The 20,751-nt window shown below is 19.3% G+C and overlaps 1 protein-coding gene across 1 annotated transcript; it reads left to right on the top strand.

The window, feature by feature from the left end:
• Positions 1–18,488: 18,488 nt before the first annotated feature.
• On the top strand, positions 18,489–20,447 carry EAE97_010813 (uncharacterized protein; the record flags this gene model as incomplete). Its single annotated transcript, XM_038881328.1, has 5 exons — positions 18,489–18,991; positions 19,069–19,221; positions 19,285–19,438; positions 19,495–19,630; positions 19,687–20,447. The coding sequence occupies 5 exons, from the start codon at positions 18,489–18,491 to the stop codon at positions 20,445–20,447; spliced, it is 1,707 nt and encodes a 568-aa protein (XP_038727718.1).
• Between the last annotated feature and the right edge of the window lie 304 nt (positions 20,448–20,751).

The following is a 20,751-nucleotide window of genomic DNA, read 5'->3' as shown; positions in this document are numbered from 1 at the left end:
CATTTGAGAATTCTTTAAATATCTATTATATATATAATTTTATTCTTTAAATAAATCAGAATATTATCTAAATATATTATATAGATATTATTCACTAAGCCTATTAATATTTAATTAATATATATCTGGAATATTATTAAGATATTAATAAAACCAAATAATATTACTTTATATTTGTATTAATCATATTATATATGAAATATCATTTTTTATTCATTTCTTATTCATATATAAATACTATAATATACATTTTTTAAGTCTAGTTTTATAAAGATAGTATCTTATTACAATTAGTTTAGGGATTTATTAATAAAAGATAATGGAGTTCTATTTTTCTTTATAAGTCGATTTAATTTATAATAATTAACATATAATTGATAGTCTTCTTCCTTTTTAAGTATAAACATAATTAAAGTACCCACTAAATTAATTAATCTTCTAATCCATTCTTTTTTCTAATATTTTTTGAGATATTTATATAATATTAAGAATTCCTTTTTTAATAAAAAATAAATAAAACCCTAAGAAGAAATTAAATCAAATTTGAGATTAATATAATATTTTATTAAATAATAATTGAATAAAAGATTGTTTTTATCTTTTAAAAATATTATTTTATATTATTTGAGTTTGTTTAATATAATAAGTAATTTCAATATAAATATTATATAATTTCATATTTTTGATTAATAAAATATACTATTATTTAAAAATATTATAAAGATTTGATTATTTTATTTTATTTTTTAATAAAATTTCTTTATTAGAATTATCTTAAGATTATTAAAATTAAAATAATATTAAAAGGATATTAATTTCTAATTAATATTTAGATTCATTAATTATAGTTAAGTTAAATTTAAAATAGTATTTATTTTTGATAAATTTAATACAATAAAGATAAAGTTATAAATATAAATTCTCTTCTCCCCTTTATCATTTTTTAGTTCTATAGCAAATTTATAATCCCTATATAAAATAATAATAATACTATTTATAAATATAAAATAGAATACCCTTCTTACTTAATATCTAATCCCATTCTATATTTTTATTTTATTGAATAATATTAATTTATATTTTCAAATTGATAAACTACTAAAGAATTATTAGCTTTTTATTTATATTGAAAAATATAATAATTATATAAATTACTTTCCCTTTCTGTAATAGGCTTAGTATTAGGGAAATACTTATTATAATAATTAAACCTAAATATTTTCTAAATATAAAATATTAAATATATTATTTGAATAAATAAAATCTTTATACTTTTCTTTATAATATTTATATATAATAAGGTTTTACCATATAATAATATAATATCTTTTTTACTAATATTTGTGGTAAATAATATTTTAAATATAATTTATATATAATATTTTAGTAAAAGATTTTTTAAATTTGATTATTAAGTTTTATATTAATTAATTTGATTTACAATTTTAAGAAATAGTATTTATAAATATATTATTTTATATATAGAAATGTTTTAAAAGAAAATTCAATTATAATAAGAAATAGATATATTTATAGATTTATTCTAATTTTTAGCATTTTCATTTCGATATAATTTATTAATATTTTCCAATTTATAAATATATTTAATGAGTTCAAAATGAAATTTAGATTATTAAAATAATTTAGATATTCTCTAAACTAAATTAAATAGAAGATCTATTAATGGTTTTTTTCTCTAAATATTATTTAATTTCTATTTAATATTTTCTTTAAGACTTTTTAAATATATTATAAAAATATTTATAATTTTGCTTTTTCTTTATTTCATATATATAGTTCTTTGAATTATTTATTATTATTAATTTTCTTTATTTATAGTTATATTATATATATATTCTTCAAAATTTCCTTATTTTATTATTTTATTAAATACCTCATTTTTATAATATTAAATTATTAATAATTATTTTTCAAAGTATTAAATAATATAATTTATTTTTTTCTTACTTATTAGAAAATAATATTTATTAATATTTCGAAATATAATTTTTATTTAAAAAAAAAGTCTTTAATTTTATTAATATTCTTTTTTTTATATTATTTTAATTTTTATAATTAAAAGGCTTTTTTTGATTTGAAATAATATTTTGGGAGTTATATATATTATAATACAAGAGTATTATAATTAATTAGAGTAATTATATATAATAATGATTTATTATTATTTTATAAGTTTTTTTATAATAATTATTTCTCCTTTTAGTTCTTGAAATTATTGAATTAATAATAGATTCTTATTGTTAGAAGATTATTATAATGGGTAGTTTACAAATCAATATTGATTTCCTTAAGAAATTATTTGATATTCCTATTTGATTGATTTGAAATTATATTGAAAATTATAATCTCTCCAATTTTTTTATAGAGTTATATTATACTTACTAGTTTTTTGATAATATTACTTGATAAATTATTTTTAAAAAATTTTTTATTAAAATAAATCGTAAATAAATCAATTAAATGAATCTAGTATCAGACTTTTTATAATCCTTTTAACTTATACAAACACTATTATTTAATCTATCATATAGGCTCCCTTTGGTATGTGGTAGGCCCAAGAGCTTATTATCACGTGCCTAATGGAGCCCTATAGTTCATGACCGTGATAATAATTAAATATATCACCTAACGTGGTTTATTAGTGAATAGATTATATTAATAAATGGATTACTTATTTTATATATAAAATTTGTTATATATAATATATACTTTTTTTATTTATAAATATTAATTTCTTGAAAATTTGATATAAAATATTTCAATATATAAGAATATCAAAAATCTATTAGTTTTGAAGAAATTTGAATTTATAAAATTATTATTATAAAAATAGATTTTTTGTAACAAAAATTATAACAATTTCCTTTTTTTTTCAGAATATAATAAAATTATTTTATAAAAATATTAAATTAATAAAAAAACCTAGATTTTAATTATTTTTAAAATCTTTTATTTGAGAAAATAATAATTAAGTATCTAAAATTTTAATATTTTAAAAAGCTTGATTTAAACAGTTTTCGAAATGATTTGTTTATTGATATAATTCCATTTCATGTGATAAAGCATTTTATTTGAAATTTTATAATATCAAATTTAATTCCTTTATTAGGAAGATATAAAAAACAAAGGTATATAACGTGGTTTTATTAGTGAATAGATGAAATCAATATACGAGTCAGTTCGAAAATCATTTAAATCAGCTTTTTAAAAATATTAATTTTTGAATAATTAATTAATTTTTTTTTTAAATAAAAGAGTTTAGAAAATAATTAAAATTTAAGGTTTTTTATTAATCTAATTTTTATAAATAATATTTATTATATTCTAAAAAGAAATGAAATTGTTATGAGTTTTGTGTATAAAAAATTATATTTTTATAGACAGCTTGTATTAAATTCAAATTCTTAAAACTAATAATATTTTTATATTCTTATATATTGAAATATTTACAATCAATTGTGCAGAAAACTATATCTATAATAAAGAAAGTGTATGGTTATGTATAACGAATTTTGTATATAAAATAAGTGATTTATTTATTGATATAATTCACTCACTGATAAATCACATTATAAGTTATTATATCTTAAGTTTTTTCATAATAATAAATATAATATATTCTCAATTAATAATTTTCTATCTTTGTAATACTATATAATAATTTAATAATAAATAGAATCATATTAATTAACAAATCTATTTCTTTTGGAATATAAGTATAAAAAATATAATATAAATTCAATATAAATTAAATCTATATCTCGAATATATATATCTATATTATCCTTTCGAATACTTATAATTAATAAAACTAAAATACATTAATATAATTATTAAATTATTAGTAATTATATTAAAATAATTATTTTATTAATATTATTATATACTTAAATAATTAGTTTTGATTTATAGAATTTCGCATTTATATTTTTGTTTTTGATTTTATTAATAAATCATAATTTAAAAATGCATATTCCTAAAGAAATATTTAATAGTAATATAATCTCGAATATATTTTTAGTTGTTAATTTATTAATCTCTTTCTTTTTAGATTCTTTATATATAATTAGATTTTTAAAATTAATAACAAAGTAATTAAAATATTGATTTTATATATAAACTCGAATTTAAGATATAATCATTTACAAAAAAGATATTAATATAAATATTTGATTATTCTTGAATAAATCCAAAAAAGGTTTTTTAGAGTTTGTAATATATATAACAAATATATTAAAAACAAATAATCTAATTTTATTAGATTTTAATATAATTATCTCATATTTATTAAAATAATTTAGAATATAATTGATTTAATAATAAAATTTTCATTAATATAAATCTGAATTTTATAGATTTATAAAATAAATCAAGTGTATAAGTCTTATTATTTATATTAAATAATAATAATATAAATGATAAGAATAATCCTTTTCATTTATTAAAAATTATTCTATTATTTTCTTTTCAAATTAAAACAATATTATTTAATAATAAATTATAAAGTATAATTATAAAGAAATTATTATATATATTCAGAAGCTCTTGTATTTATATAGAGCTATAAAGCTTATAGATTTTTATTATAGTTTTAAAGATTGTAATAGCTTATTATTAAATAATAAATATTAAAGAATTATTTTTAATAATATGGGGGAATATATTAAAAACAAATAATAGAAATATTAAATCATTAGTTTTAATAGTGTTATTAATAGCTTTTATAGCTATTTGGAATATAATTATTTTACTAACATTTAGCTTATAGATCTTATTATAAATAATTTTATAAGATCTATAGAATAATATACTTTAATAAGAACTATTTTTATTTGAATAGATATTGATATAATATACTATTAAAATTCTTTTTTGATAAAATTAATATGAATATTATAAATAATATATTCTAATGAATTAATATACATATCGATTGAGTATTTCTAGAGTTTGTTTTATATATATTTTATAAATATATTATTTAATTATTGAATAGTTTGAAAGTATATAGCTTTATTAATAATATATAAAATAGAATTATTATTAATATAAAGTATATCAATAAATATTATATAATTAAATTCAAAATCCTTATTAAATAAAAAGAATTTAAATCTATTAGATAATTTGCTATAAACTTAATAATAATAATGAGACTTAGTAAATTATTTGATTATCTCAAAGTTTTTATTATATTCAAAGCACTTAAGTATTTTGTAAAATTTACAAGCAAATAGATAATCAAATTAATAATAAATTTATTATAATTTGATTTTAATAAAGTAGTATTTTTTATTATTAATAAAATAATTAATTAGATCTTAAATATTAATATTCTATAGTAAAAATGTATAATTAAATTATTAATATATAAAATAGATATCTTTAGGTATAATAGTAATATTATTAAGATTTTTATATTTAAACTTAAATCTATTTATATTTATTAAATAAAATAAAAATAAAATATTAATTTTTATAGTATTTTATTTTATATTTTTGAATAAAAGTTTTATATAAAATAAATTAGTGAAAATAATTACCCTAATATTATATTAAATTATTACTTAACTAATAATAATTCTATTATATTTAATATTCTTAATCTTTTTATATATGAAATATTAATTATATTTAATAATTAATAAAATATTAATTAATAAGATAATCATTATTATTATTATTATTATTATTATTACTATTATTGTTATTATTATTATTATTTTTCAATTGATTTTTTATTTGATATTAATAAAAAACTAATTATATTATTTTATAAAGCTTTTATTATCGAAATTATTATACTTAATATAATAATCTATCTTAAATTAATCTTTTTTCTTTTATATATAACGTGTTCTATCATTTTATAAGCCATATTATTATGTGAGTCATTTTCACCTTAATTATTATCTCTTTACTTTAATATATAATTTATCAATAATCTATTATAAAAACGATTAATAAAGAAATAAAAATCATTCTAATTATTAAAACTATTCAAAAAAACAAAAAATTGGATATTCGAAAAGCTACTAAGCTATATAATATTCTATATATAATAATTTAATACAAAATAGATAATTTAGTTTAATATCGAATAGCTTATATCATTGAACAGCTCATTTCAAAATAGACCAAAATTGGTTACTTTGAATATTCCTATTTTAATAATTAATCATTATTTTTGAAAAATAAAAGAATATATAATAATAATAAAAATTCAATTTCTTAAAAATCTATTTTTCTTATAAATATTTTTATTATATTTAATAAAAAATTGAAAATGTTATAATTTTTATTACAAAAAATCTATTTTAATGATAATTCTTATATTAATTCGAATTTTTAAAAAAAGATTAGATTTTTATAATATTTTTATAATTAAATTTTATATATTCAATTTTCAAAAAATTCTATTAATAAATAAAAAAAGTGTATGATTATGTATAAACAAATTTTGTATATATTTGAAATAGATCATTCGATGATATAAGCCACTCGATGTTAAATTATGTTAGTCTTTTTTTTTCATAAAATATTAATATAAAATCTATAAAATTATAGAATTGAAAAAGAAAGTGATCATTTAATATATAATTAATATAGATAATAAAGGGTTTTCATTTAAATTTAGAAATAACGTGGTTTATTAGCATGTGGGCTATATCAGCATGTGGGCTATATTAGCATGTGGGCTACTTCATTTTGTATACAAAATTCGTCTGTGTATAATCATGCACTTTCTTTGTTAGCCAATAGAATTCTTTAAAAATTTATTATATAAAACCTGATTTTTCAAATATTTGAAAAATCTATTTATTTTTTCAAAATTCTAATTTTTATTAAAGTTATCAAAAAAAAAGAGATTTTGTAATACAAAGTATAATAATTTTGAGCTAAAATGAATTTAAAAAAAAAACCCTAAATATTATAAATATTCCATTTTTATTATGATTTTTCATGATTTTTCTTTTAAAAATAATAACCAATTATTCAAATATAAATATTAAAAAAACTTCGATTTTGATGTATTTTCGAAGTGACTCACATGCTGATATGGCTCATATGCTGATAAACCACGTTATTTATAATTTTCAAAAAACTTTTTATAAAAATCCTAAATTTATTAAAAAATAATTTCAACTAATTTCGAATATATAAGCAAAATATAATATTCTTGATTGCAATTTCTATAACTTCAATAAAATAGGTTTTATAATAAATATTGTCACGGCGCCAACTACATGTTCTATAGTTGCCTTTGTGATTCAGGCATAGATCATTAGTGTGCCCTATTTTTTATAAGTAGGGTCTCACTTTTTTATAGTTTTTCTATTTTTATAATACAATATAAATCTTTACCTATATTTTAACAATTTGTATTATTTTTATAGAAATTATTATAATTTCATTTTAATTAGAATTCTTATTAAAGTTATAATTCGATTGTGCTAATTGTATCTATTACTGATTTATTATATACTTTAGTTACTATTATTCAGGAATTCTGTAAGGTTGTTTTGCAATCACAAGAATATTTTAAAAATAATCAATCAAATATTTGTATTTAATCTATCCCTATAATTTCTTTTCTTGAATTATATTTTTAATTTTATTAAAACTAATATCTTTTTATTTATAAATTTATTTAATAATTTAAATACTATATATTATGCAATTATTTAAATTATATTTAAATTAATTAAATCAATTATAAATTTATTACAAATTCAAACTACTATAATATAAATCCAAATCATTAAAATTTATTCAAAAATTATCGAATTGAAGAATATAATTAAAATATTGAAAATTGTTATTTACAATGACTTGCAAACCCTACCCCGCCGAAAGTATTTTATTACTTTTGAAAAGTTTAGTAATAATGAGTAAGATATTATAAAACATTAGAATTAATATATAATATTTCATAGTACAATTAATTATTATTTAATTATAGATTATAAAAATAAATTGGAATTTCAAAAAATTATATTTCTTATCAATTTATTCTTTGATTTTATTTATATAAATAATCAGATATATTTTAATATAATTATTAATAATCTATATAATTCCATTCTTTAATCTTCTAGATAATATATTATAATAAGTATTTGATATAAATTAAACAAATAATATCAAACTTTTAATCTTTTATATAAAATCTCTATAAATTATAATAAATATAAAATAAAGAAAATTTTATTTAATAATTTTATTATCAAATTCAAATAGTTTATTATTAAATATAGAAAAACCATTGAATAATAAGTTACTAATCTCAAGCTCAAAGTTTTATAAGAATTGATTAACACTTTAATTAACTATTTTAATAAATCTTCTATTACCAATATTAATTTATAAATGATTTGATAACAAGATATCTATAATAATTTAAAAACAAAACTTATCTTAATAATTAATAAAAGAATTAAGATATCAATTTCAATTATAAATAATCAAAACCTTATAATAAAAAATAAATTATTATTATATTTCCTTCTATATTTAATCTCTTCAATAATCCTATATAATTAAATATTATTTAATAAAATTAGTATTTCTTACCTTATTATACTTAAAAACAATATATTGATTTTGGTTTTTACCTTTATTACAAAAAGTCTAATTATATTAAAAGCAATTACAAAAAAAAAGATTTAATAATATAAAGTATAATATTAATATTAATATTAATACTAATATAAAATATACCCCTTATATTAATTATTTTCTAATAACTAATTAGTATTAAAACCCTGGATTTTATTATGATATTATTATTCCTTTATATTAAAATTTGTTTTTATTTGTTAACTACTTTTCAATTATATTATTATATTATATCTTTTTAATTTCCTTTAATCTTATCCAAAAAATTAATTTAAAAGGATATATTGAGGGATTTATTTATTTAAAAGAAAATAAAAATTCAATTCTTTAATTAAATATATTAAAAGATTAATCTCAATTTATAATTACAAATCAAAAATTTTTATAGGAAATTTATCTTTATAAATTAAAAGATTCTTTATATTTTAAATCAATGAATAGCAAATCTTTCAAAATCTTAATAGAAATCTTTTTTGTATTTAATATAATTATTCTATTTGTTAATTTTATAGATAATAGAGTTACAAATTATAGCTTTATTAATAAAAAAATTGTTTTTAAGCTTTATATATCTATATATTCTTTCCTTTATATTTATTATTTATTTCTAACTAATAAAAAGTCTTTTAATATCCTTTTTTAATATATACTTCTGAATATATGGATTAATAATTATAAAGAGATTAATTTGTTTTATATTACTATTTTATTAATTATAAACCCTATAATCCTTGATTTTCTATAGCTTTAATACTATAATTCTATTATTGATTAATTAATAATAATATTCAAATTTATATTTACATATTGCTTAAAATATTATTACCCTATTAACTTTATAATAATCATTATTCCTAATATAATTAATAATCAAAAGATAACTTTATTAAAAAATAGCAAAATTATATTAATTGATTTTAAACTATTCTTACAAAAACTTATTCTAAAACTAATTTTTATAAAAGAAATTATTAATAAAAGCTTTAAAAATATCTTATTATTATTTTAAAACTAATTTACAATTCTTGAATCTATTAAAACTTCAAATATTCAAAGAAATCCTAATATTATTAATTTCAAAGTATTATTTGAATTAAATTTATATTATATTTATTATATTAATAATAAAACGAATACCTGGGTTAAAATAATCCCGAATTGATTAATTTTGAAATTAACTTTAGTTCAAATAATTGTTAATTTTAGAATATATAGAAGATTATTATAAAACCAAAATATTCTATTTTTATTATATATATTAATATTATTAGATTTTTCAAACAAATTATTTAATATTCTATAAAATATCTAATTCGAAATATAGAATATAAAATTTTTTATAATTAATAGTTTTATATAATTTTATAAGAGCTAAAATATTTATATTACAAAAGTATTCTGGGATAAATTAGATAAAGTTTATAAACTATATTATATAATTATAGAAGATATTATTTAATTATGTTATAGTTTAATAAATAATAATATTAATAAATTTATAAAAAAAATAAATTAATCTATTTCTTTTATAATAAAAATCTAAAATAAATTATTTTTCTGATTTTATAATCTATATTCAAGATTTCTACCTTTCCTTATTAATAAATTTTTATTATAATACTTTTGGGATTATAAGATTAAGATTATATTAGATAAAGAATTATTATATAATAAAGATTGTTTAATATTCCTAATTAAGCTTCAAATTATTTATAAATAGCTTGATAATAATTTAAATAAAAGATTTATTCGGGAGTTTCGTTTTTAATTAATTACTTTATTCTTTTTAACTATTAAATTTGAAGGAGATATTTAAATTTATTAAAATTATTGAGAATTAAATAATGTTATTATTAAGAACCAATACCTTCTATTATTAATTAAAGAAATCCTTGATATTCTTTATTATGTTAAAATTTATATCAAGTTTAATATTATTGTTATTTTTAATAAGCTATAGATTATAAAAGATTACAAATAGAAAATTGTTTTTATTATTTATTTTGATTTATTTGAATTATTGGTAATATCTTTTGGATTTTGTAATACATTTACCTTATTCCAAAACTATATTAATTATATTCTTTTTGATTTTCTAAATAGAATTTGTATAGTGTATTTAAATAATATTTTTATTTATTTTGAGAATATTATAAATTATAGAAAATATGTTTATAAAATGATTTAATAATTAATTAATATTGAACTATAAATCAATATTAACAAATATAAATTCAAAATAAAAAGAATTAAATATCTCGATTTGATTATTACTTTAGGAGATATAAAAATAAATTTGGAAAAAATCAATATTATATTCAATTAGAAATTATTAATTAAATTTAAAGATTTTTAATATTTTTTTAATTTTACTAATTTTTATTAATATTTTATTTATAATTTTTCTAAAATTATAGAATTCTTTAATTATTTTTTAAAAAAGGAAAAAATATGGAATTAAATTTTCAATTAAGAAGATATTTTTAAAATATTAAAAACTATTTTTTATTTTATTTTAATTTTTATTATATTTGATTATTATTATTATATAATTATAAAAATTAATATTTTCAATTAAATTATAAAATTTTTTTTTTTATAATATAATAGTATTATAGGCCTTAGTGATTCAGCTATAGTATATTGGGGGACACTAGGCACCCAAGGAAAGCCTTAGGTATATATATAATATTAGTTATAAAATACTTTAAAAACCTAAAATATAATTTCCAGGATAATAGATTCTAGAAAAGATAGAATACAATAAACAAAAAGACTTTATTAAAATTAGTAATATTCTAAAAAATTAATTCTAAAACGAAAAACAAATTAGAATAATAGAAATTATAGAACAAATATTATATAATTAAAAGTCAATCAATTTGTTTATCGATTTATCAATTAATTTATTAATTGATTTTAATATAAAGATTTATATAGAAAATAGATTTCATTATAATATAGAGTTTTATGCTTAAAAACAATTATTAGTTTTATTATTATAGTTATGAGAATTGTAATTAATTACAACCTTATTGAATTCCTACTTGAAGTTTAGTCTAAACCATCTTGAGAGATCTCTAGCCACTTCTATATGACCCTAGAGGCAGCTCCCGTAACAATAAGCTGAAAATATAAGTTATTTATATAATATATTTTTCTAATTTAATTGATTATTTTGAATATACTGAAATTAATAATTTTATTTCTCAAATTTATTAATAATCAAATATGTATTAAAAGACTAATGCATATATATAACTATATATACTATATATTCGTATTAAATCATTAGAGTTAGTTTCACTAGAGTTTTTGAGACTTTTCCCTATTCTATTTTGAGTATAATCTAATATATTAATCAATTATATAATATTTCTCTTAAAAAGCAAATACTATAATTCAATATATAAGAATATTCCTATAATAATATATAGATTAATAAAAATATATTATTTATTAATATAAGAACTTTAATTATTAGAAAACTAATTAATATATTTATTGATTAAATATATAATTTATATGATATATGAAATAATATTAATTTAAATTGAGATATATAATTTATATTAGGATTTTGGGTATAATTATTAGAAAAATTAATAATAATTCTTAAATACTTTTTAATCTTTTATTCACAAATAAATAAATAAACAAAATATATCAATTTAGTTTTTAAATAATATCTATATATTTTTGTTAATTTTTATTAACATAATTGAATAAAATAATTATTAATAATAGAATTTGCTTTTAATAATATAATTTCAAAAACTATAGAATATTCTTTATTCTTTATTAATTATATTTGATTTTATATATTAATATTAAATCAAATAAAGTTTATTTATTAGAAATAATATTAATTCAAAAATATGAATTTTTTGAAAATAATAAAACAATTAATAAAATAAAAAGTATTCTAAATCAATTTTAAATATTTATTGAATAAACTATAGATATATATAAAAAGTATATAGATTAATGTCAAGTTAATTTATTATAATACTATATAGAATAAAAAATATTTATTAATATAAAGAATAAAAAGATCTCTCAAAAAATAAAGAAATTAAATAACAAATGAATTAGATCTTACAAAATCATTAAAATCTATTTATAATCTTATTTTATTTAATTACTAAAGAATATATAAATCTTCCCTGTTTTTTATTATTTCTTATTTTTATTAATATATAATAATAAATGATTTCTAATATAATTCCAAAGTAATAAAATAGAAACTATTATTAAATAGAATAGAGTTTTTGAAAGAAAAAATGATAAAAAGGAATTCATTCAAAAGTCAATATTTAAAGATATTCTAAATAATTATAATAAAAATGAATATTATTATTTAATTATATAGAGATATTATATCCCAATTTAATAATTAGTCCTAGATTTTAAGGATAATGAAAAGATTATAGTTTATTATTATTATTTATATTCAAAAAAGCTAAATCTATTAAAATAGATATTAAAAAACCCAAAGATTAAAGTAATTTTAATTTTTATATAAAAAGCTATAGAAAAACCTAGAGTAATTAAATATTTATTATAATAAAAAGAGTATAATTTATTTAATATACTTTCTCTCTTATTTTACTATTTTATCTTAGTTTATTTAGAATAAGCAAGTTTTAAAAAGGAGAATATTATTATAAGTTTATTAGTATAATGGATATTTAATTATTTTTATCTATATGTAATATATTTATATAATATTACCTTTAATCTTCTTATAGAATATTATATATCTAATCTAGTATCTATCTCTTACACCGTAATAAAATCTAAATAATTATAAATTAGAAATCTTCTATTATTATAATCAATATTCAAATATTTAATTACATTTAAAAACTTTTATTGATAATTCATTAAGTGTTTTTACAAATAATTAATTTATTAATAGATTTAATTAAAAAGAATATTCTATTTTTATAAAACTTTATCTATCAAAATATATTTAATTAATTAAAAAAAACGATTATTAAAATCTTTAATCTAATTATTTTTGATTAAAAAAAAATTCTAGAAATTAATATTTTCAATTGTATATTTATTAGAATGTTCTTTTAATATAATAATAAAGAAATTCTAAAATTTATTATATTTTTTTCTAAACAATATCCGATAATTAAATATAATTATAAAATTTATAATAAAAAATTATTATTTATTATTTATTATTTCAAGAAATAATATTTTAAATTAAAAAATATTATATTATTAATTCAAATAATTATCAATTATAGAAATTTGAAGTATTTCATTATAATAAAATTATTAAATTATTATCAAATTTATTAATCTAAATTTCTATTTTGATTTAATTTCTGAATTATTTATTACTTTAAAAAACTAAATATTAAATCTGATATATTAATTAAGAGGTTAAAATTTTTTTTTTTAAAAAAAAATACTTTTTATATTAAAATTATATTATTTTGAAATAAAAAAATCTAAATTCTAATCTATTTCCTATTATTATCATTCTAATTAAATCCAAGATTATTAAAAAAATATATCTCGTTATAATTATTTGCAATAAAAAAAACCCTGATTCTATTAATATTATTAATTATTTAGATTTAAATAATAACATAATTTTATTGAAAAATAATAAAATTATAAAATCCATAATTCTATTTATTATATTTATATTTAATTCTATCATATTATTAAAAAGTTTAGAAATTTTTTTAAATCTACTTACTAATCTATTTATTCTATTTTATAAAAATTATAAAAATAATTTTATATCCAAATCTATTCTAAAGTCTTTATAAAAAAAATCCTCAAAATATTCGAAAATTATTTTTATTAAATATGTTAAGAATAATAGTTTATTATATTATTAAAAGAAATTATATATTTTTAATTATAACTCTCTAAAAATTTATTTATTTTGTTTATCTTATAAATCGTTTATTATTGATTATTTATATTATATTCAAATCTTTAAATTATCATTTTCAAATTATTATTAATTTAAATATTATAATTATATTATACAATAGGTTTATAATTGTTATAATTATTATTATACTATTTTAAATTATAAAAGTTAGAAGGGAATTCTTTATTCATTTTTAATTTTATAAAGAATATAATAAAATATCTTAATAGATTTTATTATATGTTTATTTAAGAATATTAATTTCAATATTATTATAATAATAATTAATTAATTGATTAAAATGAAATATTTCTTACTTTATTATAATATTTATAATTCCAAAGAGACTATCTATTTATTCCGAGAAAATATTTAAAACTTTACAGTCTATTTATTCCGAGAAAATATCAAACTATGATATTTAATTTATATTTGAATTTTAGAAACATATTCATAAATACTTAAATATCAGTATTAAATTATTAATTATTTATTATTTTAAAATTAATAAACAAATTAAAAAAAATAATATAATATTAAAATAATATTTCTAATTATATATAATCTATCTATAAAATAATTGAATAAAATAGTTTTTATTTATCAAATTCTTTATTAATAATATTTAATTTAAGAATACCCAAATAACTTTATTTTTCTCGAATTATAAATTTCATTTTTATCTAGATTTTAAATCTATATTATTTCAAAATATTTGTTTTATTATATAAAATATTAAAGAATTCATTATTAAAATAAAAGTTATTTTCTTATATTTATAAACAAAACTAATTGTTAATTCAATCTAATATTTAAAAAATAATAATATTTATTATTTCTTTGTTTATAAATATCTATCTAATAATTTAATTTAATTAAATACTAGAAATATCAAGGTTTTATATTTATAGAAAAAATTTAATTAAAAGAATTTTAGATTTTTTAAAATTTTAAATGTAATAGATTCTTATATTTATAAATTGAAACTTTTTATGTTAATAAAAATTTATTCTATTTTTCATATTAATTTATTATACTCTATATATAATAGTTTTGTTTTTAAATAATATAATTTATTATTATTATTTATTGAAATTGATAGCTTGAAATAATTTAAAGTTATTGAAATTCTAAACTTTTATTAAAAATGAAAAGATTATAAAGAATTTTATTTGAAATATATTATTTATTGAATTAGTTATAAGATATTAATTAAAAAATCTATAAATTATTTAAAGAATATATAAAAATTGATTATTAATTTCTATTAAAAATACCCTAATAAATTAGAATTTATTTAATTGAATATTATTTATTTCTAAATAATTGAATTATAATATTTTTGTTTTAATAAAACTTAATTTTTAAAAAAAATATTATTATAATATAAGATTTTATAATATATTAATTTCCTTAAAACGAATTAAATTAAATATTTATATTAGAATATAAATAAATTAGAATTTAATTAGATTAGTTTATTTAAGAAAATTCTCTATATTTTTAATTCAAAATATTTTATATTATAATTCTTTAAATTCTATCTTAATTCTAAAATCTAAATCTATTATTAAAATTATTATAACTTTGTTATATTAGAATAAAGTTACTAGAGTCTTATTCTTATCTACCTGCCCTGTAATAAAGCTGATATTATAATAATTAATAGAAAATTAAAATAATTATCTAAATAGAAAAGCTAATTAAAGATTTAAGAGAATCCTTAAAAAAAGAGCTTTTTATTTTAATTCTATATTATAATAATATTGATGGAATCAATTAAATATAATAAAAAAAAAGTTTTATAGTAAGATAAAGTATATTAATACTTAATAATATTATATTTGAAAAGATATAATTAATATTGAAAGATTATATATTATACAAATTTCAGAAATTAAATAAATAGTTGATATTTTTATAAAACAATTTATATACCCTAGCTTTATAATTTATGAAAAAGGTTTAGAATTAGATTTGAAATACTAAATGCAAATATATTAAAAAGAATCAATAAATATTAGTTTCATATTTAGTTAAATTATTTATTTTAATCTATTTAGTTAATTCGATTAATTTAATTAATCAGATTAACTAGATTAATCAAATTAATTAAATCAATTAAATCGATTAAATCTATAAATGAGATTAAAGAAAAGAAAATAAGAATATATAATTTTGTCATATTTCAATAAAATTATATATAATCCTATTATACCTTATTTCACCTGTTCTAAGTAGGGATATTAATAGAAAAGCACTTTTATACTATAATATAATTGAAGATCGTAGAGTAATCGAAATTCCATAGGAGATATAGATATTATAGATAATTTAGAAGAAGTTGATACTATTATAGAAGTTAGTATGGCTTATTTTTTAAAATATGTATAGAGAGTCTATATAATTGAATTGTAGATTCCTATTATAGGGGGGATATTGGAAATCATATATGTAATATATATATAGTACATACACATTATTATAAAACTTCTTTATTTAAGCTCTTTGAATATATCGATTTAATCAATATATTCAATATATCACTCTTTATACGTAACTTGCTGTCTATTTCTGACAATAGTAGTATATCTTCGATGATATATAGACTTCTTATAAAAAGATTAAACGAAATAATTACTATTTATAGAGTTTATAATTAATAATACCATTAATATATCAATAGTAATGACCTCATTCTCAAGAGTTCTATCCTCGACTGAGTTTTGAACCACCTCGTATAATCAAATACAATGCTTTAAATTATATCAAGAAATAGAATTTGGAGGATAATGAGTTCGCCCAGAAGATACAAGAGATAGCGGAGATGCTGAAAACGAATATTAGAACAGCCCAAATAATACAAGAAATCCAAGCCAACAAGAACCGAAACCTTGCTCTAGTTTACACAAAAGGAGACTTGGTGTTTCTAGACAGAAAGAATACCTCTTCAGGTAAGAAGATCAGTAAACTGGATAATGAGTATCTTGGCCCATTTGCGATCAAGAAACTTCTCAACTCGCATATATACCAATTAGATCTACCCCCTGAACCGAAGAGTATCGACAATAGCTTCCACACTAGTCTCCTGTAACTAGTACCAAACAACCCCCTGCCTAGTCAAACACAGTCATCGCCACCACCGGTATCTTACGACGAACATGGCCAGAAACTATGGCAGATCGAAGAGATAACCAACAGCCGCCAGGTCGAAGAACAATTCCAATACTGAGTGAAATGGCGTGGAGGTGAAATAACTTGGGAAGTATTGGAAAACATCATCACTGCAAAAGCGTCAGTAGCAGAGTACGAAAAGCGTCTTCCTAGGAGGAAATGATCAACTGCACAGCAAGTTGCAGCTGCCATTGCAAAGAACGAAGCAAACGAACTTGCAATAGCTATGATGGAAATGGAGAAAGAAACAGTGCCGCCAGAGAGTATCAATTAGAACGATTCTGACGAAGGTGAGCTGGAAAGCTCGAATCCGACGAAGTTTCCAGAAACTGTATGTAGGGAGAGCAGAGGAATTAAGTGGAGAAAATATGAGAGAGTACCTGGTGTGAGGATTCGAAGTGAAGGTCACGTGCCTGAATTTGGAGGATACCAAGGGTTCGTCCCCACGCCCACTTTATAGCTTTGTAGTCAATTTATCTATTTACAAGAATACTCTCCTACTGTTTCCCTGACAAGGGTCCTTTTTACTCCACTTATGAACGTGTAAGCATTACCACCAGTGGGTGCACAGATTCCTCCAACCATCGGAAGTTACCAACCGAGCCAACCTACCAGGGGTGGGCAGATGAACCGAGTTTTACCCGAGCGATTTAAGATTAGGAAGCACGATTCCCTCTTCATCTGCGGATTGTAAGGCATACATATCTTGAATATTGCCAAGTAGTAGGCAAGGCAACTAACACAGAAATCATCCACGCCGCACAGCATGAATGAAACATCTCAGGAGCAGCATCCGCTGCAAATTTACACTAACAATAACACCGCTATTGTTAACTCGACCAATGACCATAGCAAACCATTGTCGAACTCAAAACATAGCGATTCAGCAGCTACTGTCCAACTTAACACCTTTAAAGACCAGCAGTCAAACAATCTTCCGCACAAGAAGCTCATGCAAGTATTCCCCCTCTTGGCTCTAGCACAGTTCACGGCATATCTAGACCAGACGTCTATCTCAGCAGCGGTGCCCAGCATCGGTGAAGCACTAAACCTCGGCCCTCAGCTATCATGGGTTGCGACGTCCTACCTCATGGCAACGACGGCCGTGCAGTTACTCAATGGACGACTTAGCGACATATTCGGCCGCAAGCAGTTACTCTTGATGTCGCTTGGCATCCTTGCAACGGGTAACTTGATATGCGGGTTTTCAAACACTCCGGGCATGTTGTTTACTTTCCGTGTTGTATCTGGGCTAGGGGGTGGTGCCATGTAAGCGTGTCCATCTTCTTACTCAAGTAGCCTTCTTCCTTTCTTCGGTTTCCGTTAACTGATTATTCGAAAAAAAGAACGGCTCTGGTCCAAATCATTGCCAGCGATGTTACGACGCTGCAACAGCGAGGCAAGTACAATGGCTTCATCGGTCTAGCCGTTGCTTTTGGAAGTGGATTGGGGCCTTTACTTGGTGGTGCTATGGCAACCAAGGTTTCTTGGAGATGGACGTTAGTATCCCCACCCATTATGACCACGTCTTAAGTGATATAGACTGCTGACGACAGCTCAAGCCTCTGGTATGATGTGCCATGGCTAGTTGTCTTGTCTATTATGCTCTTCATGGTGCTTCCAAGCAGCAAAATGGCCGCCGGTACCAGGGCAAAACTCGGTATGATTGACTGGATTGGTGTCGCTGTGAGCATTGCTACTATTGTTCTATTGTTGGTAGGTCCTCCCGTTTTCAAATTCGCTGTTTGTCGCGGCTGATCTGAATCAATTAGGTACCTTTGTCTCAAGGTGGCTCAACCTTTGCGTGGGACAGCGCCCTTGTTATCGCTATGCTCACGATCGGAGTCGTCACTTTTGCTGTCTTCCTGGCTGTGGAGTGGAAGGTGGCTAAATTGCCCATCATGCCTAGTGAGTGGTTTTCATCTCGGCTATTGCGTTCCTTGGCATATACTAACATAGCAAAGTACACCTCTTCCGAAATGGTCTATCCTGCAACATCTTGCTCGTCCAAAATGTCCTTTACGGCATCGTCTTCTGGGGTAACCTCTTTTACATGCCCATCTACCTAGTCAATGTCCGCGGCTACAGAGCCATCATGGCAGGTGCTATTATCATGCCTATGGCAGGATCTCAAGGGCTGGGCTCCATTTTATCAGGTCTTATCATTTCACACACGAAGCGCTATAATCCCGTGATGGTCGTGGGCCAATGGATATGGGCTCTACTTCTCATCCCACAGGCTTTCTACTCACGCACCACGCCCATCTGGGCCATCTGTGTTGTGGGCTTCTTCCAGGGCCTAGGCACAGGCTGTTGCTTCCAACCCAGTCTCGTAGCCCTCCTGGCACACTCACGCCGCGCTGATCGTGCCGTGCTCAACTCGTTACGCAACTTCTTGCGTAGTATGGGAGGTACGCTGGGACTGGCACTCGCAAGTACTATCTTGAACAACGTGCTCAAGGCGCGCCTGCGAGGCGTGGTAAGCTCATCTGTCGCCAAAACAATAACGACTTCTATCAATCAACTTGACTCACTGGGTCTGACGGCTGCACAACACAACGCGGTCCTGGACGCTTATATGGCTAGCGTACGCACCGTCTTCATATTGTACGCGCCGCTGATCGGAGCTTGTGCTTTGGCTGCGTTTTTCGTTAGCGATAATGGACTTGAAGAGAAGGATACGAGTGTGACCCTGTCTCCTGGGACTCCAGCGCTGAGATCTTAAATCGAACCCATATACATTACCTGCTCAATTGTAGATTACATAATAAAGACTTCCGCGGCGAAGAGAATGGCGATTGCTGCCTGGTCGATGGCAGCTCATCAGTGGGTTCTTGATCACGTTGAAACTTAGTTTCGATCATGTGTTAGAACAGCTCTGGAACCTCCGAATGACCTATATTTACAATAGGTCTATCGGAGGTTTATATTCGTATCGAATGCTTTATAGATGCATGGGGAAGCCTTTTGCTTTCATATTTACACTAGATCTATGGGAGGGACTCAGAAAGTTATACCAGCTTTACTAA

Source organism: Botrytis byssoidea (assembly GCF_014898295.1).
Source record: "Botrytis byssoidea strain MUCL 94 chromosome Unknown BBYS_031, whole genome shotgun sequence".
Taxonomy (NCBI): Eukaryota; Fungi; Ascomycota; class Leotiomycetes; order Helotiales; family Sclerotiniaceae; genus Botrytis; species Botrytis byssoidea.
Note: the sequence above shows the minus strand (reverse complement) of the source record. Positions and strands in the feature narration are given on the sequence as shown.